The sequence below is a fragment of the Pleuronectes platessa genome, chromosome 14 (assembly GCF_947347685.1).
Source record: "Pleuronectes platessa chromosome 14, fPlePla1.1, whole genome shotgun sequence".
NCBI classification, from domain to species: Eukaryota; Metazoa; Chordata; class Actinopteri; order Pleuronectiformes; family Pleuronectidae; genus Pleuronectes; species Pleuronectes platessa.
Window position 1 is genome coordinate 24950054 of NC_070639.1, and position 26848 is coordinate 24976901.

The 26848-nt window shown below is 43.5% G+C and overlaps 2 protein-coding genes across 2 annotated transcripts; both read left to right on the forward strand.

Moving 5' to 3' along the window:
- The first annotated feature begins 504 nt into the window (after nt 1-504).
- Nucleotides 505-1443, forward strand: LOC128456095 (olfactory receptor 13C9-like). The gene has a single exon (XM_053440145.1). It carries the CDS (start codon nt 517-519, stop codon nt 1441-1443), a length of 927 nt encoding a protein of 308 aa, XP_053296120.1. The 5' UTR covers nt 505-516.
- A 23391-nt stretch (nt 1444-24834) lies between these two features.
- LOC128456094 (olfactory receptor 13C2-like) lies at nt 24835-25773 on the forward strand. The gene has a single exon (XM_053440144.1). The coding sequence runs from the start codon at nt 24847-24849 to the stop codon at nt 25771-25773; it is 927 nt and encodes a 308-aa protein (XP_053296119.1). The 5' UTR covers nt 24835-24846.
- Nucleotides 25774-26848: the final 1075 nt, after the last annotated feature.

Below are 26848 nucleotides of genomic sequence, written 5' to 3' on the forward strand. Positions count from 1 at the left end.
ATATGTAATATGTTATATGTTATTAGGTTAAATGTAATATGTTATATTTTATATGTTAGATGTTATTTGGTTAAATGTTATATGTTATATGTTATTTATTTTTATGTTGTACTTCCCGTCAGGTCATAAGAATTTCACTGCTCTGATGACACTAAGCTATTTGGTGCATGTGACGATAAACTTTGATCTGATTTGATTTGATTTGATTTGAAACATTAGAAAACAATGTGTAGAAACTAACAAGAGGAAGAAAACCTCTGGGTCCAGGACCCTGGAGTTTTCTGAAGTTGTTGACATGTTGTTGGAGAGTTTAATGAGATTCATGGAGGGTGAAGCAGTCTGATAAAAAGCCAGAGTGCAGCCCTCCACTGTCTGTGCCTCTGGAGTCTGTGAGTGAATCTCCTACAGGCCACAGGCTCCTGAACTCCTCTCAGGGAGACTTGTTACAGGATCTTTATGAACGGCTGTTGTATGATCTGCACTTGTTACTGATTCAGTCTGTTTTTCAGAAGCCTGATGGATGATGAAGTCAATGTAACGTATATAACTTTCGATGGACATGTGGAGTTGCAGAAATACAGACATTTGTATTTTGTGGTCATGTTTGTATTATATATTATAATAATCTGTTTGAATTCCACCATTGTGTATCTTATTGTGATTCACAAAAACCTCCATGAGCCGATGTACATCTTCATTGCAGCTTTGTTAATCAACTCTATTCTTTACAGCACAACAATCTACCCCAAGCTTTTGATCGACTTCTTATCTGAAGAACAGATCACGACTTTCCCACGTTGTCTCTTTCAAGCTGCTGTGTATTACACTATGACCACGTCAGAGTTTCTATTGTTGTCGGCCATGGCTTATGACAGATATGTGTCCATATGTAAACCTCTGCAATATTCAACCATCATGAGGAAGACAACTGTAAAAGTCTTTCTCTTCATAGCTTGGTTTGTTCCTGCTTGTGAACTTGGAATATCAGTTGTATTGTATATTAATGTAAAGATCTGTCACAACAGTCTGAAAGGCCTCTTCTGCAACACGTCCATTTTCACACTTCAATGTGTGCCCTCAGTGGCTCTGTCCATTTATGGAGTGTTTCTGTTAGTGAATATTTGTCTTCTCCCGATGCTCTTCATAGTTTTTACATACATCAGGATACTCATCGTCACTAACAGAAGGTTTAAAACAACGAGGACAAAAGCTCTACAGACCTGTTTACCTCACCTGCTGGTTCTTATCAATCTTTCCGTTTTTATTGCATATGACTGTTTTATAGTTCGTTTGGAATCAGATATACCAAAACTTGCCCGTTTCATATTGACATTACAAATAATGGTGTATCATCCTCTTCTTAATCCATTTATATACGGACTGAAAATGAAAGAAATCTCCAAACACCTCAAACATTTGTTGTTCCAGGTCGAATCCCATTAAAATATCTACACTGTGATCTGATGTCAGGTCTTTTACCTGCAGTGATGATGAGATGTACCAGCTTCCTTAACACCATCCAACAGCATCTTTACAGGGAGACATATTAGTGTCACTGTATTTGTATTGTTTCAGTTCCTAAAGGTCACAAAATGAGGATCAATATTTCAGAAGTTGTAAACTGTACGGTGTTGAAAGTCAGTGTTTCAAATACTAACATCTTTAAATGAAGTAGAATACGACTGCATTTCAAAGATCTTTATTCCTTCTTTTGCTGGTGACCTTTCATTATGAAGCAATGTGTCATTAAAGTGCTCTGGACAAAGTGTGGTCAATGAAAACTCTTTCATAAGCTGTATGAACGTGACATGGTGGTAAAGTGTGTGTGTGTGTGTGTGTGTGTGTGTTTGTGTGTGTGGGATTGTGTCATAGGTAGGGTTGCAAAGGGGTGGAACATTTTCAGGTAAATTCCGTAAACTTTCCGTAAACGTTCCATAGGAATATTCAGCTTGGGAATTTGGGGAATTTTGAAAAAAAACAAATGTACGCAAATTAAACGCTAAGCAATAAAAACATCATTCAAAACTCTATTTTAAAGATGTATGGAATGTAGCACATGCTGCACGTTGAATTTCCACCCTCCACTGTGCATTTCTCCATCACTTGTGCAGATAATTCCCAGCATCCTTCACTCTACAGCAGAGCTATTGAGGCCTGCTGTAGTGTGAAGGACTAGTCAGGTAAGTTTCGATGATATTACTGGGGGAAATATATTAACATGCTGATTGAGGATTGTTCATCTGTTCCTCTAGCCTATTTCTATTAATTAATCCATCAATTGTAAAATATTTTTAAAGACGATTCCAACTGTTTGGCCAACTTTTTACATCTCTAGCATTGCATTAGTGTTTTTTTAAATGCTTTTTTCTCATCTTATTCTACAGAGCAATTCCACGTGCACTATCTCATGTGTGGAGACATTTCATCCCAGCCAATGTAGAAGGAAAGGCAGTGTACATTTGCAAATATGATGCAAAAACCTATGTTAAGAATGACACAGATCCAGAAGCATATAGTCAAGTGCCCAAAGTTTTCTCAGGGCTCAAATCAGCATATGACAAAACAAATGTTTATATTTATGTCTGTATATGACAAGCTAAATACAGTTAGTATAAATTACCCACACAATTTCCCGTTAATTCCCGTATATTCCCGTATATCCAGCTTGAGATATTCCCGGAATTTTGCAACCCTAATCATAGGCTGCCATTAGGGACACATTCCAGACCAAAGCGTAGTGAACAAAGCTGAGTTTACTCTACTTTACTGATTTATCAGTAGATGGTCAGGGAGACATCCCTCAAAGTGACCCATGACGTGTGTGTGTCCATAAAGTAACTATGAAACAATCAGTTTCCAATATACAAGATACTGTGATGATGTGTAGTAAGACGTGATCAGAAGTCGTCTGTGAGTGTCGGGGGAGCTGATTACAGCCGCTCTGTAAACACCTAATTATCAGCCAGTGGTCACAGCCTCATGGGACGTTACACACACACTGTGTCGTCCAGAGGGAAAGAGTCGACATAATCCAACATGATGCTTTATTACTGACCCTGAAGAAGTCGTTTCACATCAAATGCTTGTGTATAAAATTCAGTGAAGTAATTCTAATAGTAGATGTGCTTGAGGTGGTCAGCAGGTCGAAGCAATCAATCAAATTTAAAACCAAACATTCTTTGGTGCACACTTCATTGTAGCAGTGATTCAGCTCATGGCCAAATAAGATGAAAAGCCCTCAGCCTGCTCTCAGTGCACGTGACTGATGAAGGATTCATAGTGTTCAGAGCTGGACGCTGATATATTTGACAACAGAGCGTAACAGTGAACTTCTACAACGTCTCCAGTTCAACAAGAACGTTTCTTATCACTTTCTCCGTTGACATTTCAGAAAATCCTCATAAAGATTTTTAATCCCAGAACCAGGTGGACCAGCTACAAGATGAATCCTTAACCATTCAATTAGAATTATCTTTAAGAGTGAAGGAACTACACGTCCCATAATCTACTGGGGATGATCCATTGATTTCCTGCTTCTCCTTGAAATGAACCTTGTTTCTTTTCCTCATCCACACGAGCCGACTTGATGGTAAAGGTTGTGAAAACACTTCCATAGTGTCGATCCTCTTCTAGACATCGTGAATAAAACCTGTTTTTCATAAAAAAGATAAATACAGTAGCTGTTGTACAGGCTTGTGGTTTATACAGGAGAATAAAACGTTGTTTCACGGTGTTGTAGCTTGTGGTGATTCTGCCTCGGCTGGTTAAAATACTACGGTTGTGCATCATCGGCTGCCATCTCCCTTCCGTGCAAGACATCTACAACACAAGATGCCTGAGAAAAGCACGGAAGATCATCAAGGACCACAGCCACCCAGGCACTGGACTTCTCACACTGCTGCGGTCTGGCAGACGTTTCCGGAGCATCCGAGTACGGACTACCAGACTAACAAACAGCTTCTTCCCCCCCCCAGGCCGTAAGGCTTCTGAACAACCAACACTGACCCACTGAACAGTCGCCATCACCATGTACATTCTTCTCCCCCATTCATACAACTACACTTACTTACCACACATATATGCATATTATTTAATTTTATATTCCTCACTCCTTCACCCTGTAAACTGCTGCTAGCCTTCATTTAAATTTAAATTGTTGGACTATGTTATATGTTAGATGTTTTTAGATTAAATTGTTGGGACATGGTTTTTGTGCAAACCACAGGCCTCCCTTCAGTCAAACTTGAAACAAGCAAGCCGCATGTTCTGGAGTGAACTCAGTCTCCCAGAGTGCCACATGTTCCCTTTGTCTTAAAACAGTCAAGGAACTCCGTCTCCCAGAGGATGTAACAGGATGCTGCATGTCCTGGGATCTGGGCAATGTCACACAAAGGTGTCAAGAACCACGAGGGTCACTCCTATTGGTCACTCTGGTCCAAGACCTGTGAGGTCACCGGGGCCAATATAAGGAGAGGTCTCCCCTCTCTTTCTCTTTCTTTCTCCCATCCCACCAAGGACAGCAGGGCTTTCCAGCCGTTTCTCCTGCATTGCTGAGGAGAGGGCCTGGCTGCCCCAGCCTAATCTTCTCTTCCCACTGTTGGGACCTACAGCCACAGAGAACCATAAAATGAGGACTGGTGGAAGATTCCACTCCAGCCTAAAGTACGGGGGGGGAGCAGGCTACAGTTGAAACTGTCAATGACCCCTGCTGTGTCTCTAGCCGCGCCTCAGATTTTGAACTCTGACCTTCCTATTGGCCTAAGACCCTTAGTCCTGCTAGAAGGCGGGAGTCACCTCTAAGGTGCTATTTAAGGGCAAACACACCGAAAATATTTCTTTCCAGTTCCACTCACATTAGAGCTAGCATCTCCAGTTTAGTTCTCAGTGATTCACAGGACACAAAGGAAACAAACTTAACAGCTGTTTGATTTTTCATAAGTTTATTTTAAACTTATCTTTTCGTAGTTTCACTTTTAGTTTAAAGCTACTTTTTCTAATCCAGTTTAAGCTTAACTTATCCTTTTTTAGTACATCGTAAGCTTATTTTATCCTATTTTTACTTAAAGCTTTTAATCTGAATAGCGCGCGGCAGAAGCTCTCCCTCACTCGCTGGCCGAGAACAGAGACACTTTCCCCGCCATCCACGGACAATCCGGCGACGGTTGTTCCTTCCTGCAGACGGGCAAAGACCTTGCCAAGGAGAACGAGAAGCATTCTCTCCGAGACGGGCAAAGACCTTGCCAAGGAGAACGAGAAGAATCCTCTCCGATTCGGCCCAGCGCAATCTCGCCGTCGCCCCCAGCGGCCCCGCGATCAACGGCCCGAGGCCAGGACATCATCCACTTCCTCCTTCCGGGATTCGCGCTACTCCGGTCGTGCACGAAACCCCGCGAAGCAACACGAAGTAAGAGACATATGTCTGGGCAGAGTCTAGTTTAATAATTAGCGTGTTTTTGTATATGATTGTACTTTTATAGAAAGACCGCCGTGTCGATCTTATTGTGAAAAGCGCGCGGTGACGATCCGGCGCTTCCTGTTTGATTCGTGTTTCCGTCAGGCCGATCTCACAGAAGACGTGCATCTGTTAAAAGACACCTCTTACGTAGCTGGATTGCCGGCCTCACTGTGTGATCGCCTCTGACGGCGTTTTTAAGATCATCTCCGATCTGTGTTACTATATGTTTCTCTCTTTCTCTCTATTGTATTCTCTCACATCCGCCGACATATACATCCTCGCCCACGCACACACACATAGTCGCATTACATATAGTCATTCTGATATCAAGGAGGGCCTGAATGCACCTCGACGCCATTCGGCGCTAAAGCTAAGCTAAGCTAAGACAAAGAATCCCTTTGTCCTCCCTCGACCTTCGTCCCACGTGTGTTTAAGTCGGCCATCTTTGACCATCTTGACTCTAAGTTACGTGGTCCTTCGACCATTGATTGCAATACACATCGAGGCCCGCCCTCCATTCGGACTCTAAATTCCTTAGGCGACTCCGCCATTTTGAGTTGTAGTCCTGGTGTATATTACATCACCAATTTTGTAGTCAAACCCCCAGGGTTAAGCCGGCCCTCTTAAACTTCGTGAGTCATCGACCCCCCTTTTTCCCTCTCTCTCTCTCACACACACATACACTTCCCCCCACTCACACACACACACGAACACACACACAGCCCTATCAGAAGGATGGCAGTGTGATCAATTGTGATAAATGTGCTGCGACTGTATTGGATATAGCGGATTGTGTTAAATGAAGAATCATTTGGAACAACTTTGACTTTTATATCTTTTTAATAAACCCCTTTTATACTTAAAGTATTCGAATCTTGTGATTATTGGTGCATATTTATGTGAACACAGTTGGATAACGATAGCCAGTGCTTGAACTCAAACCCTTCATCGTTTATTATATAATCCCTAATATTAACTATTGAGATTATTAATTTAACTTTATCAGATGAGACTGATACTTATAGACTTATTCGTTGGTCCCTGTAACCAGGGTGGTGCCCCTTCTCGAGTATTAATATAGATAGTAGCATTCTTAAATTGACGATTTTATTGTTGTGACTAATTATTTCATTATTCTTGGTTGATAACCTTATCATTATTAATTGATAGCTTGTACTTTCTAAATTGATAATTACTTGTTTTTCATTAGTAGTTGTTATTCATTGATTGATTATTCTTAAAGTTTACATTAATTATTTAATTATTCTTAATCAATAAACTTTATCATTCTCAAATTAGTGATTTAATAATTCTTAATTGTTGAACTTCCTTACTTACTCATTAATGGTTTTATTGTTATTTGATTACTGATCATCTTCAATTAATAATCTAATTATTTTGTTTAATAAATAATCTTTATTGTTTCAATAATCATATTCCATGATTATTGATAATTAGCCAACGTCGAGTCCCCCTACTATTGCACAACATAAATGGTGCCCCGTGTGAGGCTATCTTATTCCAACTGTGTCATAATATCTATGTACAATAATCCAACTTAGTTTTCAATAAATTGATTTTTCAATAAGTTGATTTTCAATAGAGTAATTTGTTTCAATAAATAGATTTTTCAATAAATTAACTTTTCAATAAGTTTAATTTTTCGATAAATTGATTTTTCAATAAATTATCCTTTCAATGAATTTAATTTTTTCGATAAATTGATTTTTCAATAAATTAATTTTTCAATAAATTTAATTTTTCAATAAATTGATTTTTCAATAAGTTAATTTTTCAATAAATTAATTTTTCAATAAATTAATTTTTCAATAGTTAAATTTTTTAATAAATTTAATTTTCGATAAATTGATTTTTTCAATAAATTATTTTTTTTCAATAAATTTAGTTTTTCGATAAATTGATTTTTCAATAAGTTGATTTTTTTTAATAAATTAATTTTTCAATAAATTAATTTTTCAATAGTTAAATTTTTCAATAAATTTAATTTTCGATAGATTTATTTTTCGATAAACTTAATTTTTTTTATTAAATTTAAATTTTATTAATTTTTTTTCTTCTTCCAAAATTAATAATTTTTATTTTTTCTTCTTTCTCCGAAATTTCAAAATTGATCATAATTGATTGTTAAGAAAAAATATTCAAGAGATTTATTTTTCTTTTCAAAATTTTATTTTTGATTCCCTTAAACCTTTGCCAAGCAGGTATATTAGGGCTTTGCGTAACCGTGGTTGGTTGCTGACCGCATTTTCAGTTGTTAGTAACTTTGATTGGAGATTTTCTGCATGTTAGTTTTGATTTTGAGATTAATTGTTGCTTACTAGGTCTAGAGGATTGAGCCGCCGAGCTATCCTGCCTAAAGTTACGTGATAGACACAGGGTAGAGCTCACCCGTGTTTCTGATCGTATAGTGCAATTTAAGATTGTTACCCGCTGGTATCCCAGCGAGCTTAAGTAATCCACTGATTGTCTTATAATACTTAGACAATGAGTAACTCTGACCAAAGTGGGGCGCAGGCCTCTTCAAGGCCAGACGACATGCCACATTTGGTCGCAGATCTGGTGAAGCTGTCGGTTGATGAGGTGAGTGAGTTCAGTGGTTACGATGTCAGTGCCTGCGATGACAAGATAAAGGAAATAGTCACGTACATGGAAGACCCTTTTGGCCCCCAACGCTCAGTAACCAAACTTCTGGGCCAACTGGCCATCCTGTACGACCGCCGATCCCAGATGAAAGCCAAACAACACTCTGACGAGATCAGTGCCATGGAAGCAGTACATCAGGCAGAGCTTAATGAAAAGTCCCATTTGCAAGGGAGGAATTCCTCTTTACAACAGGAAGTTGATAGGTCCCGTGAAGAATGGGACCAGGCACTGCAGGAGTGCGAAAACCTGCGCGAGCAGGTCAAACGTCAGAGTGAAAGAGAGGCAAGATACATAGGAAACGGTCTGTGGCCCTCTGGAATGGAAACAAGGTCAAGAATTGACACCTTATCCGGAGAAGCCAGTGAAGTAGAGACACCAGAAGAGCAACTGCAAGCACGGCCACGCCAACGTCAGGTGGCCGAAACTGATTCACCCTGGCTTATCAATAACGTTGATCAGAGATCCACCCCGGCCAATGCAAGGACGGAGCCAGCAGAAACCCCTAGGAGCACAGTGACTCTTGACCATCAGGCAACACCGAACGCCCGTCCAGCTGACGTTGGAAATCAACTCACCTTAGAAAGGGCTCCCCCTGTACGAAACTTACCTGCTCCCTATCAGGACGACGGAAGAACGCCGCCCTGGGTGGCTGAAGGATATTCACAATCAGGGAGGAACCCGTCTAACAACCATCCTCCACCTACCACGCAGGCGGCTGAACGATCTGGTTCTGGGTCACATCCGAACTGGTCCACCAATCCGAAGGCACGCCAAGAAGATGGTTTCTATGACCAGCACCAGGAAGAACCGGATTCGGATGACTCTGAGCACCATGAAGCACCAGTGGTACAGGGAATTCGCACCCGACAGATCGAGTCCCTGTCTAAAGACATCGATCGGTTCGATCCCGACGTCCGAGGGTCCAACGTGGACGATTATCTTCGTGAGGTAGAACGCTGCCTCTTGGACATAACCAACCCCTCATCCAGAGAAAAGCTGAAGCTAGTCTGGAAGACGACAGCCAGAAACGTCCACGCCTTCATGGAAACTCTGTCACATAAGGTCAGAGACAATTATTTCGACCTATGTCAGGCCCTGCGCGAAGAGTACTCACTCTTCACCGACCAGGCCTCCGCAACCCTCGGTGCCTTCGCTGTCCTGCAGAGGAAGAATGAATCTCCGAGGGAATATTACAGACGTCTGAGAACGGCGTACTTCCAAGGGCGTAACGCCCCCGGGCTGGAAAACGACACAGCTTTCAAATCCTTGTTCCTGCACAATCTCCACGATAGTGTGCGATATGATGTTACCATGCACTGCAGAGCTGGTGACCACTCGATGCAAGAGATGAGAAGGTACTCTCAACTAGCCTGGGAGACGCGAACACGCCAAAACAAAGGACAAGAACAGGACGTCAGGGTTCTGGGGATCCAAGCTCAACCCCACATGGATCTGGCGCTGGAGGGTAACGAGATACCTCTGGCCAAAACACACCACAGGAGAGAGGATCGTGAACGTCGACCCGTCCAACAGGATCCTAGAAGGAACCAAGAAAGGGAGGGGTCAACCCAGCCCCGCAACCAGAGGTCACAGCACCTAACAACCTCTCAACAGAGAGGCAGGGATTGGGCTGAGCGAGGACGCCACGAGAAGTATGACAACAAATATCCCAAACAAGGGAGGTCACAAGAACATGGGAAGAAACAGGACCCATGGAATCCGCAGGATAATTGGAAGAAACAGGACCCATGGAATCCGCAGGATAATTGGAAGAAACAAGAACATGGGAGGAGACAGGGACCCATGAATCAACAGGAACGCTGGAATCAACAGGAGCTCCCTCCACAAAGGCATCAACAGATGCATCCACAAATGGAAGATCTGATACGCCGATGGGTGTCAGAGGCAGTAGGGAAACAAGATGCCTCTAAGATCCCCACTGCACCGCCGGGTCCCCCAAAGAATCCAGACGGTGGTCCCCCATCAATGTGACTAGAACAGGTGTCCGCCATCCCCACCTCCAGAGTGTACTTTGTCGGTTGGGGAAACTCAAGCACCACTAGACCACACCCTGAAATCTTCACTACAGACACTGCTCCCTTCTTAACTTTCTTGGGCGACCTTGTCCGGAAAGGCAACGCACAGCGCATATATACCTCAGTGGTAATAGGAGGCTGCTTCAGCTCCCTGGCCCTACTTGATTCAGGCTCGGAAATCAGCCTGATGTGTGCTAACACTTTCTCCCAAGTCGAAACAACCATGTTATCCCTTGGAAAACCCCTGCAAATTGAAACCTGCAACATTAATATCACCAGCTACACTCAGGACCAGTCACCCATCACAAAACGTGCCTGGATCGATATCACCTTCCAAGAGATGAGTCTGGCACATCCCATCTACATCTGTTCCATCGACACAGAACCACTGCTCATCGGTCAGGACCTGCTGGATCGATTGGCCCCGCTCATCGACTGTCATCAGGGACGCATTTGGGCTCAAGTCGATAACCCAAAACCTCTCGAGCCTAACGCCAGTCCTCCCATTCAAGTCACTGCCATCCAGACACCCAGCAGAATCTCCCCGATGTACCTGCCCCTTCCAGAAACGGACTCCAGCCCGAATCCCATCAGGACCACGGCAAGTGGGCCCGGGCCACCACATGATTCAGGAAACACTTTCAGAACCCATGATTCATTCCTATGTTCCTTAAACAATGAGAACCCGTCATTATACGTTCCCCGCATCAAAGAAGACGTTTTCCTAAACGGCATCCTGACCTCCAAAACCCTAGTAGCACTCTGGTCCGAGAAATCCGCAATCAGTATGGAAACGTACACTGATCTGTGCAGACTGGAACCCCCACCTCTTTTTGTGCGACGCTGCCACCGACTTCTCTCAGCAGAGATACCACAGACCCCTATCAAAGCGACTGGAGTGTGCGCTATCTCCGTGCGAATCGGAAAACGACAGATCTGGCACTTCGTGAGCGTAGTAGCCCAACTTCCCTTCTCATTCTTGGTAGGAGCAGATCTCCTCATCAGACTTGGAACACAAGTGGACACCATAAACCAAGTTTTGTGGTCACAAGTCAACGCCGAGAGCTACTGCCTGTCCAACGACCCAGTCCAGATGCTCTCTGGACAAACGATTCCCCAAGCCTGCCAGGTCGCCAGTGAGGTTGACATGGTCATTCCTCCACGAACCGCCGGGGCCCCGATCCGACTTGAAATCCTCAAGGGACAAAGGTTACCGGGTCCGCAGGCCTTCTTCCAACCGCTGCCCTCCTTCCAGGAACTCAACCTGGCAGTCTGTGGCACGCCACTGCTGGAAGTGAACCACCGAACGACGTATGTGCTTGTGAAAAACCTCACGCACTGCCCCGTTCAATTAAAAGCACACCAAGTGATAGGAATGTTGATTGACAGCTCATTCCACGATTTCGAGCTGACGATACCGGTCATTGGGGAACTTCCCCCTTCTCTAGCCAAAGACGACGCCGTGGATCAAGTCCTTCACACATTCCCAACCAACATGATCACGGTTATGCGTCATGAGTCACTGCAAGATGAAGCCATTTGTGGAGCCTCCCTGACGACAGAAGGGGACATGATGGTGTATGCTCTAGCAACTCAACCAGGGCAGGACAGCCCAGGGGATGCACAGGCCGCAGAACTATATCCCGGGTTCGAGGCTGAGATCAGACAACAACTAGAGAAAGCAGATGCCCTGACAACAGACGCACAGAGAAAAGTGCTCCGGGATCTGTTCCTTGACTTCCAGTCAATTTTCTCCAAAGACTCTACCGATTGTGGAGTCACTGACCTCCACATGGTGCGTATCCCCACGGATCCAAACGCACCTCCGACCTTCGTACGTCAGTACAAAATCCCATTGGCAGCCTACGAGTCCATTCAAGACATCCTCGACACCCTGTTAGAGAAACGTATAATCAGGGAATGTAATTCAACTTACAATTCACCCATTTGGCCAGTGCTAAAACCAACCGGAAAATGGCGTCTCACCATCGATTACCGTCCTCTGAACAAACAAGTCCCCCTGTCCCGCTGGCCCATGATTCACCTTGATCAAGAGCTAGCCAAAGTAAAAGGAGCCACGTTCTTCTCCACCGTAGACGTGGCAAATGGATTCTGGACTATGAAGGTAGACCAAGCCGACCAGTATAAACTAGCTTTCTCTTTCGGAGGTAGCCAGTACACCTGGAACCGGTGTCCTTTCGGATATTCAAACTCTCCATCCGAGTTCAACATCTTTCTCCACAAAGCCATGAGTGACGCCGCAACACGTGGAAATCTCATTTATGTGGATGACATCCTCATGAGGAGCCAAACCTTTGAGGAACACATAACTGAGATCCGACATGTCCTCAAGCAACTGTCCAATGCAGGAGCCAAGCTGGCTCTCACCAAAGGCCAGTGGTGTCGCACCAAGGTGAAATATGTTGGCCTGATAGTCGGCGCTGATGGCATCGAACCCCAAGCAGGGTGGATACAAGCCATCAAAGACATCAAGGCCCCCAGTCGCCTAACAGAACTCAGAAGTTTCCTCGGGGTCTGTAACTACTCCCGCCAGTTCATTGAAGACTACGCAGAGATAGCCAGACCTCTCACCGAACTCCTGCGCAAAGACAAGCCCTTCGAGTGGGAAGAATCCCAAGAACAATCTTTCCGTCAGATGAAAGAAAAACTCTGTTCGGCACCCTGTCTGGCCTACCCAGACAAAGACAAAGAGTTCCACCTCGAGGCGAGCTTCTCCTCCCACTGTCTCAGTGCGGCCCTGGCACAGAAGTACGACACCGACAAGCGTGTTGTGGCCTACGCCAGTCGACCCCTTAGCGGTGTGGAAATCAAATTTTCAGACTGTGAGAAAGCACTCCTGTCCACAGTCTGGGCTGTAGAACACTTCCGCAGCTACATCGGAGGACAGAAGGTCATCATAGAGACGTGCCACCAACCCGTAGCCTTCCTGAACAGCCAAAGACTGAGAGAAGGACGGGTCACAAACAGCCGCATAGCCACATGGATGATGGCACTGCAAGGCTACGACATCGAAGTGAAATACGCCCAAAACAACAAGATGGCCCTGGGTAAAGGCTTGGCGGAGTGCCACCATTGTGATGAAAATGAACAATCAGACCCCATCTCTCTCCCAACAACCACTCCATCACTGCCTTCCAACCACCGTTATTATGAAGAAAACGTCTGCGAAGATCTTCCCAAGGTCTATGTTGATGGCTGCTCGTTCCACCACGAGAGCCAGCTCCGGGCAGGAGCTGGCATTGCCTGGGCCAACTACAGCAGCAGCGAACCAACTCACTACAAGCTAGGGCCCAAGACCAGCCAGTACGCAGAGATCGCTGCTATACTCATCGTCCTTCAACAAGCAGTCAAGCTGGCTATAACGCAGTTGGTGATCTGTTCAGATTCAAACTATGCCCGTCACAGTTTCATCTCCCATTTTCCCTTATGGAAGGAAAAAGGAATGAAAAATGCCAGGAACAAGGAAGTCAAGCACTCAGAACTCTTCCTGACCTGTGATCAGTTGGTAACAGACCAAGGGCTGATAGTTTACTGGAAGAAAGTCAAAGGTCACTCCCAACTAGCTGGACCAGACAAAGACGGCAACGACGAAGCAGACCGACTAGCCAAGCTAGGAGCAGACGAAGGCGTGCACTGGGAACTACAGGGCGATGGACTTCAAAGTCCCCAAAACTGCGTAGTGAACGCGATCACCCGACGACAGGCAAGGGAGCGACAAGAGAACCCCCAAGCCTGCGACCAGATCCTGCATCTGGGTCGTAAACCTGAAGATACAGACTTGGTTGCAATGCAGGAACAGGATCCCGTCATCAGTGCCATCCGCCAGATAGTCGCGACACCTCCCCCGCAAGACTCCCAACCATTCACTGACCAACCCAAGGAGGTACGGGCATATCAAACGGCACTACCCCACCTGAAGATGGAAAAGGATCTGCTCATCTACACCCGTAATGGCCAAGGACCAAACCGGTGGGTCGTTCCGACCAACCACCGGGGGGTAATGTTGTCCCACGCTCACGATTCCCTTGTCGGTGGCCATAGAGGTTACAAGGCTACTCTAAGCACCCTGCAGCAAGTCGGGTACTGGCCATCAATGGCCCATGACACCCAATCATACGTCCGAGGGTGCCTTACCTGTTGCCAGTTTCAACCGTCATCACCACTGAGTCGCGCCCCACTTCAAGGAAGGGGGGTCTCATTTCCATGGTCCCACCTTCAGATCGATTGGATTGGACCGGTCCCAAAGTCATCACGAGGCAACAAGTACCTGCTCACCGTTACTTGTGCCTTCACCAAATGGGTGGAATGCCTCCCAGCGTCCAATGACACAGCCGTCATCACAGCAGTCCTACTGCTAAATCATGTGTTCAGTCGCTGGGGCCTACCACTTTCAATTGATTCGGACCGGGGAACCCATTTCACATCTCACGTCATGACCTCCCTCTGCGACATACTTGGAGTTGAAGTCAGATTCCACATCTCCCATCACCCCCAATCGTCAGGCCAAGTAGAACGTGCCAACCGGACCATTATCCACATGCTGAAGAAGTACGTAGGAAGCAATGGAAAGGACTGGGACGTAAAACTTCCCCTGGTGCTGATGGCAATCAGGTCCACCCCGCACCGCTCCACAGGTGTCACCCCCTTTGAGATGATGACAGGAAGACAAATGACTCTCCCCCTGCATCTGTTGTACCATGCGGAAGACCTCAGCGTTGTGACCGCATACACTGCACATCAGTACGTGGCAGAGCTACGTGACCATCTGAAGACGACCTTTGCACTGGCACAAGAAACTCTGGAGGCCAGTGTGAAAGCTTCAAAAGCCTACTATGACAAGAAAACCTCCCACCATGAATACGAAGTGGGTGACAAGGTTTTCTATTTCAAGTTCATAAGACCAGTGGGGGTCTCCAAGAAATTCCTCCCCAGCTGGATAGGTCCCTTTGAGATCGTGGGGAAACTCTCACCGGTAGCATACCGAATCAGGATCCCGAAACAGAGAAGACCCCCCACGTACAAATGGGTCCATTCAAACCAGATTAAGCCATACCATCCTTCCCCAATCTCAGGAGCAGAGGCCTACCCCACGTCAGAAAGGGGGGAGGCAGCCCAACTCCTAGATGGAAACCACTGAACCACTCACAGCATCAATAGTCGCATGCGTAAAATTCAACCCACCAGCATGCATTAATATAAATCTTCATTCCATTTTCAGTATTAACTAGGGTTTATTTGTTTCAAATTTCTTTCTGCACAGATACATTCAGAAACTCCAAGCGAAATTGGACTCACTCCTTTTCATTCCCAAAAGAAAGGCTAAGATAGCTCCCCGGGCTACCCAAGACATCCCACTAATTTAAGAAATTTCTGTCTGTCTCTCTTGCGCCGTTTTTCCTTTCCTTTCTTTTCATTTCACCTTTCGTATCAATTCATAGGTATGTTACAATTACTGCCGAGAAGAGTGTGTGAAACTGAAATCGTGTGCTGTGTTTTTAGGAATAGTAGATCGTCTCTCTGCCTAGATTTTGCCTCTGTCTGCCCAGACATAAATGTCTCACTCTGTCAAGATTATGCCTCCGTCTGCCCAGACATATATGCTCTCTCTCTGCCGAGGACACACACCTCATTTAAAATGAACTGACTTTTCACTTTTCCCACTTCACTCAAGGATTATCCCATGGATTATAATTGGACTGTTGACCCTTGTTTGCTCTGAAAACCGCGACTAACGTCCCACTCTCCAGACCAAAGGGGGGATGTTGGGACCTACAGCCACAGAGAACCATAAAATGAGGACTGGTGGAAGATTCCACTCCAGCCTAAAGTACGGGGGGGGAGCAGGCTACAGTTGAAACTGTCAATGACCCCTGCTGTGTCTCTAGCCGCGCCTCAGATTTTGAACTCTGACCTTCCTATTGGCCTAAGACCCTTAGTCCTGCTAGAAGGCGGGAGTCACCTCTAAGGTGCTATTTAAGGGCAAACACACCGAAAATATTTCTTTCCAGTTCCACTCACATTAGAGCTAGCATCTCCAGTTTAGTTCTCAGTGATTCACAGGACACAAAGGAAACAAACTTAACAGCTGTTTGATTTTTCATAAGTTTATTTTAAACTTATCTTTTCGTAGTTTCACTTTTAGTTTAAAGCTACTTTTTCTAATCCAGTTTAAGCTTAACTTATCCTTTTTTAGTACATCGTAAGCTTATTTTATCCTATTTTTACTTAAAGCTTTTAATCTGAATAGCGCGCGGCAGAAGCTCTCCCTCACTCGCTGGCCGAGAACAGAGACACTTTCCCCGCTATCCACGGACAATCCGGCGACGGTTGTTCCTTCCTGCAGACGGGCAAAGACCTTGCCAAGGAGAACGAGAAGCATTCTCTCCGAGACGGGCAAAGACCTTGCCAAGGAGAACGAGAAGAATCCTCTCCGATTCGGCCCAGCGCAATCTCGCCGTCGCCCCCAGCGGCTCCGCGATCAACGGCCCGAGGCCAGGACATCATCCACTTCCTCCTTCCGGGATTCGCGCTACTCCGGTCGTGCACGAAACCCCGCGAAGCAACACGAAGTAAGAGACATATGTCTGGGCAGAGTCTAGTTTAATAATTAGCGTGTTTTTGTATATGATTGTACTTTTATAGAAAGACCGCCGTGTCGATCTTATTGTGAAAAGCGCGCGGTGACGATCCGGCGCTTCCTGTTTGATTCGTGTTTCCGTCAGGCCGATCTCACAGAAGACGTGCATCTGTTAAAAGACACCTCTTACGTAGCTGGATTGCCGGCCTCACTGTGTGATCGCCTCTGACGGCGTTTTTAAGATCATCTCCGATCTGTGTTACTATATGTTTCTCTCTTTCTCTCTATTGTATTCTCTCACATCCGCCGACATATACATCCTCGCCCACGCACACACACATAGTCGCATTACATATAGTCATTCTGATATCAAGGAGGGCCTGAATGCACCTCGACGCCATTCGGCGCTAAAGCTAAGCTAAGCTAAGACAAAGAATCCCTTTGTCCTCCCTCGACCTTCGTCCCACGTGTGTTTAAGTCGGCCATCTTTGACCATCTTGACTCTAAGTTACGTGGTCCTTCGACCATTGATTGCAATACACATCGAGGCCCGCCCTCCATTCGGACTCTAAATTCCTTAGGCGACTCCGCCATTTTGAGTTGTAGTCCTGGTGTATATTACATCACCAATTTTGTAGTCAAACCCCCAGGGTTAAGCCGGCCCTCTTAAACTTCGTGAGTCATCGACCCCCCTTTTTCCCTCTCTCTCTCTCACACACACATACACTTCCCCCCACTCACACACACACACGAACACACACACAGCCCTATCAGAAGGATGGCAGTGTGATCAATTGTGCTAAATGTGCTGCGACTGTATTGGATATAGCGGATTGTGTTAAATGAAGAATCATTTGGAACAACTTTGACTTTTATATCTTTTTAATAAACCCCTTTTATACTTAAAGTATTCGAATCTTGTGATTATTGGTGCATATTTATGTGAACACAGTTGGATAACGATAGCCAGTGCTTGAACTCAAACCCTTCATCGTTTATTATATAATCCCTAATATTAACTATTGAGATTATTAATTTAACTTTATCAGATGAGACTGATACTTATAGACTTATTCGTTGGTCCCTGTAACCAGGGTGGTGCCCCTTCTCGAGTATTAATATAGATAGTAGCATTCTTAAATTGACGATTTTATTGTTGTGACTAATTATTTCATTATTCTTGGTTGATAACCTTATCATTATTAATTGATAGCTTGTACTTTCTAAATTGATAATTACTTGTTTTTCATTAGTAGTTGTTATTCATTGATTGATTATTCTTAAAGTTTACATTAATTATTTAATTATTCTTAATCAATAAACTTTATCATTCTCAAATTAGTGATTTAATAATTCTTAATTGTTGAACTTCCTTACTTACTCATTAATGGTTTTATTGTTATTTGATTACTGATCATCTTCAATTAATAATCTAATTATTTTGTTTAATAAATAATCTTTATTGTTTCAATAATCATATTCCATGATTATTGATAATTAGCCAACGTCGAGTCCCCCTACTATTGCACAACACCACCAACTACCGGAGGTCAAAGGTGCAGCTCCCAGCTCATCTTCTCAAGGAAATCTCATCGCCCTTCAAGCTCTACAAAACTCCTCGTAGCGACGCGATGTCCTGCAGGAGAACTTCAACCAGCATCTGAGCACACGGCTCGACAGGATCGCGAATGCAGAACTCTACGACCACAAACCCAGGAGACGTCACAGAACTGCAACTGGACTGCAACTTCTTTTCCCCTTTCCCTCGGACTGGTAACATAATCTGGGCTTAATAATTATACTACGCTAAGCAAGACTGTTTATTTGATCGGTGTGTGTTTATAAGTTTGATATGTGTTGTGATATTGTGGCAACAAGTTATTTGAAAGTAATTGTTAGTTAGGCCCTTCACAGGCCTCCTTTGTAGGTCTCTCTGACTCTTGCATTATTTGATTAACATCTACACAGACACACGCATAGTCTCCACCTAATTAAACCTACCCCCGTAAAGCCACCTCAGAAGAAGGGGGGGGCTCTTATCTTAGGGGATAAACTACCATTTTGAAAGCATTCTAGAAAGGTGTGACATTTGGTCAGCCATTTTGGGAGGCCCCTAATTTACATTCACACACACACTCATATTTAGTCAGTTAGTCATTAGTTAGTTTGATTGTTTAGTAATTTGTGTTTTTATACTTTATTATGTTCATAACAAATTCAAATACAACTTTCACAATTGTTATTTCATTAATATTGCATAAGTGAATTTTGCCAACAGTAACACTGTTAAGAACTCCATAGCCTTCCCTGTTCATTATATAATCTATAATGGAAAAATATTGAGATTTCTAATTGAACTAGATCTAAATGAGAGTGATCTTAATCAATAAATTGGCTATTTTTTCCCTTCTATGAAGGGTGGTGCCCCGCGAGAACTTTAACCAATTAAAGTTATGATTTAATATTAATATTTTAAATATTAATGTTTTATATTTTATTTTGATAACCAAATTTATTGAGTGCATAAAGGCACACCATTCTATGGTAACACTTTTGAAGCACTATTGCACAACATTTATGGTGCCCCGTGTGAGGCAGAGTACAGTTGGCAAAAAACTTCATGACTATGCAATATTAATGTGTTTTTCATTTTTGGCAAACGCCAGAAATAGGTGAATTTGGAATTTTCAGTCAAGCCGGAGGCTTGAATTCAATTCCACTAGTCTGCTACCGGAGTAGACATTCAACCGTATTTACAAACAATTTTTATTGTGGTGAAATTTAATTTACTCATAAATGAAATGTTTATTAATAATTAATTATTAAGAACTACCATTTTAAGTCCCATAGTGTTACCCTAAAAGATTGGTATTGTTGCTAATAATTCTAGTAGAACGTTCTTTGTAAAAATTTTAAGAATTTCTTCTAACATTTGAATATCACATATTCAATGTTTACTGGTCAAGCTGCGAAATTGCCTGTAACTGTTAAATGCTTTTAAATTAAGACATAGCGTGCCACCGGCCCTATGTAACAGAGCTTGTACCTGGCTGTTACTGCCTAGCATATCAGCCCAAGTTGGATAAGAGAACCTGAGAAAGAGCCACAGCGTGCTTACAGCCCTGTGAATTTATAGAACCCCTAACTGTTACTGCCCTGCATATCAGTTATTGTGATTCAAAGTTTGGTGAATTGTTTTACTCACCATAGTTTTGGTTAGGCTAGTGTACGATAAAATCCACACTACAAGGTGTCTGCCATCGCAACACCAAAGCCAACTACACTGTTGTTGATTTATAAACTTAAATCTAATCCTTACATTTCAGATCCAACAATGGAGAATCCCTGTGTAGAACAATTTGTTTCTTCCCTGGCTATCCTGAATTCATCAACAAGTTGAACTTCAATGAGTGTAATAAAGAAATAGATTCTTTACTTAATGACAGGTGTGATGCACAATGTTAGGACGACCACACTTACGGCTGGACCGTACAGCAAAAGAAGACCAAGGCAGGATAGTTTGCGTGTCACAGACGGGTTTATTGTGGTCTCTCAGGCAACATGGCACACGTCCTCCAACTCATGCAGCACCCACACGGAAAACAACTCTCTCATCAATAACAAAATGGCCCCTTATATAGGGTGCCTAGTTAAGGAGGGAGAAACCATTCCCCATGCTGACATGCTCTCCTTTTGACAACAGTTTTATCTTATCATTATACCCACCATTCTCCTATATACACACAACCCCACACACATTAATTTACAAACACCCCCTCATCCCCAATTCCAGCACATTACAATAATCACATACACTAATCTTCCCACACCCACACTAATCACCACTTGGATGCCCCCGGAACTATAAATATGGTGCTTGTTTCCTGGGGAGGCGTTTTGCCCGAACACCCTGGAGACAAAAGAGACTGGTGAGTACCATTACACACACAACACACTTTACCCTTCCCAATATACTAACACACACTATTGCACAACATATGATATTAGTCACATCTCATCTTAGCGTTCAGTTACCACAAATGCACATTAACTCTCATGTCCCTCTTTTGCAGGTGGAACCATGTGGCCATCACAGAACCTACCAGCACAGATTTAAAAAGGACAATACATGTATCACCCATCAATAAAGATGAACTGTCTTTAAGTGTGCATATATGCCATGTGCAAACTCTGCAAATCCAATAAAGTGCAACTGCTTACCAACGCCTGTGCAATTATTAAAGTGCATGTACCTGGTAAAAGTGCATGGTGCAATATTCCCCCAACCCCATCTCAAGCTCCAGGGAACGAAGTCCTCTTCGTTACACACAAACAGCATCTAAGGGTCCATTGTTGAGATGTATGATTCTAAATTTCCACACGCAAATCAACCTTGCCTGTCAGAGCACAGCAGCCATGGAACAGGAGGTAAATGCCTTTAGAGCACAAAATGCTTTTCTCCTCCAGGAGGTTCAGACTGCTAGTAAGAAAACTCTGCACTATTTGGAAGACCTGCACTCAGCAGAGTCAGATCTGTTTTCACACAAGGAGGAATTGTTAAAACTTAGATTAGAAGCCGCGGCCTCACATCAGTTTTTGAACCAATGTGATTCTGGTTACTCCGATTCATACTCCTCTGATAGTGTACGGTTAACTCCCTCTTCACTCCAAAGATGGGACAGAATCCCATCCGACCCGAAGTCTTTGGGAATGAAGTCACTTTCTGATCCTCCACTGACAGGAAGAGGTAACAGCTTCCTAACCGCCCATCTTTCTGACTCTGAGACTGACATTGATGACACATGTAGTTTATCTTCAAGAACACATTGTGCCTCATACACTTCTCATCCACTGCTGCATGACACATTGCTCCGTGCACAACTCTCAAAAAGGAGGGACTTCATCATTCAAACATGTTTTAGCACCTCCCCCTCAACCAGAGAGACCTGTAGCAGGTGATGCACGCAGCCGGACCTCACAGTGTCCGCGCTTCAAGTTGCTGGAGTTTCTAGCTAAAGATATTGAACAATTTGATCCAGACAACTGTGATCACAACATTGATAATTACTTTAGAGAACTAGATCTCAGCTTAAGTGATGTGCCAAATGCAACAGAAAGAGAGAAGGTTAGACTTGTGTTAAAAACCAGCTCTACAGCTGTTCACAAGTTAATTCGGTCACTTCCTTCCAGTGTCACCAGTAACTACACAGAGCTCCGTCAAGTACTAGTCGAGGAATTCTCTTCTACTGCTGATGAGATAACAGCCATTGTTACAGCATCCGAAATTAAACATTCACGTCGCGAAAATCCCAAGGATTATTTCAAACGTTTAAGACATGTTTATTTTCAAGGAAAGAACGAACCAGGCCTAGAAGAAAATCCCACCTTCAAGGCCATGTTCTTACGCAATTTACATCCATGTATACGCACACATGTTGTACTGATGACACAGGAAGGAAAACCTTCGATGCAGCAGATCAGGAAGATGTCACAGGTGGCTTGGGAAACTGTTATCACTCTCAAGGCTCCAGTTGGTGCAACCGAGCCTGTCAGAACTAACAACGAGGTGTCAAATTTATCCACAGCCTCAAAAAGGCCCCCTCACAACAAAACGAGGGGGGGTGACAACAGGCAGCGTGGGGAAACAGAGCGTATCCGCCATGTTCACCAACTTCCCAGAGATAGGCATTCCCACAGTAGAAGCTGCAGGAAGCCGTACTCTGACATTCTGGCCCAAACAGACAACCACTACTCAGAAGATGACGACAGCATCTCTGAGTACAGTTCAAAATATGGTTATGACCGAGCACACAGTGACAGCGCCTCTGAACGCAACTTAGAGCCTGGCCCCACAGCGCGTTACAGCCCTGAGCCGAGACACAGGCGATCAAGAGCTCGCTCCTCACGGCCATAACCAACACACAGTTAAATCCTGTACGGACAGTCAGTATTAAGTTTCATGCAGTTAAATAGGAAAACTGTTTTTGTTAGCAACAGCAGCAAACTCAAAAACCTAAATTCTGATTAAACTTATATACCACTGCCAACTTTGTAAATATGTTTGGATCGAACACCTTTCATATCATAATAAAAGTCCATACCACACAGGTTAGGACATTAGCATATTATTACAGAAACAATGATAGTCATTTGAATTTTGAGATTTTGAAAATTATGACATCCTTCTGCAGAAAACCTGAGGAGTTTAAAATTGTTAAGTCTAACAGATACGACTGAGTACTACATTAAGTAAGATCCAATGAGGTAACAAAACTCTTGGACATTCCCAAAAAAAAATGACCTTACCAATGTACGTGTCTCTCTCTTCATCTTGTCTTACAATTTACAAATGTTACATTTTTCTGTTTTCTCCTTAAACCTAGTGAACAGCACAGGTTAATCATATTGTACTGTTACTGTAACTCTGAATGATTTGTCTAATTTGAATCTTGCTCTTGCTTAACTAGATAGCATATACAAATGCCCAGATGTTACCGTCCAAATGAACTGACAATTGACTTTTCCAGCCTTGCACTAAACATGTTCAGATATGCCCTCAGGAACACACGTCAGGTGCGATCCCTGAAGCCACAGGGGGGATGTTGGGACATGGTTTTTGTGCAAACCACAGGCCTCCCTTCAGTCAAACTTGAAACAAGCAAGCCGCATGTTCTGGAGTGAACTCAGTCTCCCAGAGTGCCACATGTTCCCTTTGTCTTAAGACAGTCAAGGAACTCCGTCTCCCAGAGGATTTAACAGGATGCTGCATGTTCTGGGATCTGGGCAATGTCACACAAAGGTGTCAAGAACCACGAGGGTCACTCCTATTGGTCACTCTGGTCCAAGACCTGTGAGGTCAGCGGGGCCAATATAAGGAGAGGTCTCCCCTCTCTTTCTCTCTCTTTCTCCAATCCTCCCGAGGGCGGAAGGCTGCTACAGCCTCTCTTACTCCCATCCCACCAAGGACAGCAGGGCTTTCCAGCCGTTTCTCCTGCATTGCTGAGGAGAGGGCCTGGCTGCCCCAGCCTAATCTTCTCTTCCCACCAACTACCGGAGGTCAAAGGTGCAGCTCCCAGCTCATCTTCTCAAGGAAATCTCATCGCCCTTCAAGCTCTACAAAACTCCTCGTAGCGACGCGATGTCCTGCAGGAGAACTTCAACCAGCCTCTGAACACACGGCTCGACAGAATCGCGAATGCAGAACTCTACGACCACAAACCCAGGAGACGTCACAGAACTGCAACTGGACTGCAACTTCTTTCCCTCTTTCCCTCGGACTGGTAACATAATCTGGGCTTAATAATTATACTACGCTAAGCAAGACTGTTTATTTGATCGGTGTGTGTTTATAAGTTTGATATGTGTTGTGATATTGTGGCAACAAGTTATTTGAAAGTAATTGAAAGTAAGTTAATTTTGCCAACAGTAACACTGTTAAGAACTCCATAGCCTTCCCTGTTCATTATATAATCGTTAATGGTAAAATAGAGATTTCTAATTGAACTAGATCTAAATGAGACTGATCTTAATCAATAAATTGGCTATCTTTTCCCTTCTATGAAGGGTGGTGCCCCGCGAGAACTTTAACCAATTAAAGTTATGATTTAATATTAATATTTTAAATATTAATGTTTTATATTTTATTTTGTTAACCAAATTTATTGAGTGCATAAAGGCACACCATTCTATGGTAACACTTTTTAAGCACTATTGCACAACAAAATGTTATATGTTATATGTTATTTATTTTTATGTTGTACTTCCCGTCAGGTCATAAGAATTTCACTGCTCTGATGACGAAACTAACAAGAGGAGGTCAACAGGAACAAACCCTCTGGGTCCAGGACCCTGGAGTTTTCTGAAGTTGTTGACATGTTGTTGGAGAGTTTAATGAGATTCATGGAGGGTGAAGCAGTCTGATAAAAAGCCAGAGTGCAGCCCTCCAGTGTCTGTGCCTCTGGAGTCTGTGAGTGAATCTCCTACAGGCCACAGGCTCCTGAACTCCTCTCAGGGAGACTTGTTACAGGATCTTTATGAACGGCTGTTGTATGATCTGCACCTGTTACTGATTCACTCTGTTTTTCAGAAGCCTGATGGATGATGAAGTCAATGTAACGTATATAACTTTCGATGGACATGTGGAGTTGCAGAAATACAGACATTTGTATTTTGTGGTCATGTTTGTACTATATATTATAATAATCTGTTGGAATTCCACCATTGTGTATCTTATTGTGATTCATGAAAACCTCCATGAGCCGATGTACATCTTCATTGCAGCTTTGTTAATCAACTCTATTCTTTACAGCACAACAATCTACCCCAAGCTTTTGATCGACTTCTTATCTGAAGAACAGATCACGACTTTCCCACGTTGTCTCTTTCAAGCTGCTGTGTATTACACTATGACCACGTCAGAGTTTCTATTGTTGTCGGCCATGGCTTATGACAGATATGTGTCCATATGTAAACCTCTGCAATATCCAACCATCATGAGGAAGACAACTGTAAAAGTCTTTCTCTTCACAGCTTGGTTTGTTCCTGCTTGTGAATTTGGAATATCAGCTGTATTGTATACTAAGGTAAAGATCTGTCACAACACTCTGAAAGGCCTCTTCTGCAACACGTCCATGTTCACACTTCAATGTGTGCCCTCAGTAACTCTGTCCATTTATGGAGTGTTTCTGTTAGTGAATATTTGTCTTCTCCCGATGCTCTTCATACTTTTTACATACATCAGGATACTCATCGTCACTAACAGAAGGTTTAAAACAATGAGGACAAAAGCTCTACAGACCTGTTTACCTCACCTGCTGGTTCTTATCAACCTTTCCTGTTTCGTTGCGTATGATGTCATTGTAGTTCGTTTGGAATCAGATATACCAAAACTTGCCCGTTTGATATTGACATTACAAATAATGGTGTATCATCCTCTTCTTAATCCATTTATATACGGACTGAAAATGAAAGAAATCTCCAAACACCTCCAACATTTGTTGTTCCAGGTCGAATCCCATTAAAGGGGACATATTATGCCCATTCACCACAATTGATATGGTTCCTTGGGGTCTTAATGAAATGTCTGTAAAATTTTTTGGTAAAAATACCCCAAGGATCATTTAAAACAGCACCTTTTTACTATGTCTAAAACAGACCTCCTCAGATCAAGCTGTTTTGAGGGCCCCGCCCCCCTCTCACCCCGCCCCCATCTTACCCCACCCCCTTTCACCCCTCTCATCCCTCCCCCTTCTCACCCCTCCCCCCTCTCATGGAGGTGTAGGACATGTGTTTGAATGTGTTCTCACTACAGAATGCATTCAACATCTATAGGGCAGATTATGGGCCTTTATGTCCAAGAGGAATAGAGCAGTAAGTTTTGTTTTTTTTATGCATGAGATATCAGTCATTTCTGCAATAAAATTATGACTGAGGAATAAAATACATAAATTACTCTTCTCTGTGTATTACTTTGCTAACTGCTCATCTTACACGTGTCAATTGTTGACATGTTACATATCAAACATTAAAAGCACACAACTGCTTCTATAAACTTTTATTGTCAGAAAGATTGCCACAGAGCTTTTTAAACATACCAAGTATAATGAAAACATTGATTACAAAAATACATTTTTTGCCATCAGTAGCCATACTGTAAACAAAGGAACACTTTATATTTGTGTGTCACCTTTTATTCTCTAAATACAATGTGAACTTTGCTCAGCCGTTACAGGTATTTGGCGTACAGAAGCTTTGTGAGCTGGTGTTGAGGCCCTCTGGGCCGGAGAATCAGGGTGGTCCTGCCCTCCTGCGTGGTGCTCCAGATACGCAGAGTGTTCCCTGATGCTCAGGGAAGTTATGCAGGGTTCAGACCTGCCCTTGATTGAAACTCGACACATAGGGGCTATAACTTCCTGCTTGTCAGGTTTCTCATACTTGGCAGAGAGATCCTCACGTTTTGAGATCTTCAGCTCCTCATTCACATATGGGGCCGGGTCCTGAAAAACCTCGTGAAAGATGAGGTCCAACAGGTTATCCACGTTATCTGTAATACAAATTGGGGGAAAAAGTTGGACATTTTGCACTTTTTGTATTTAT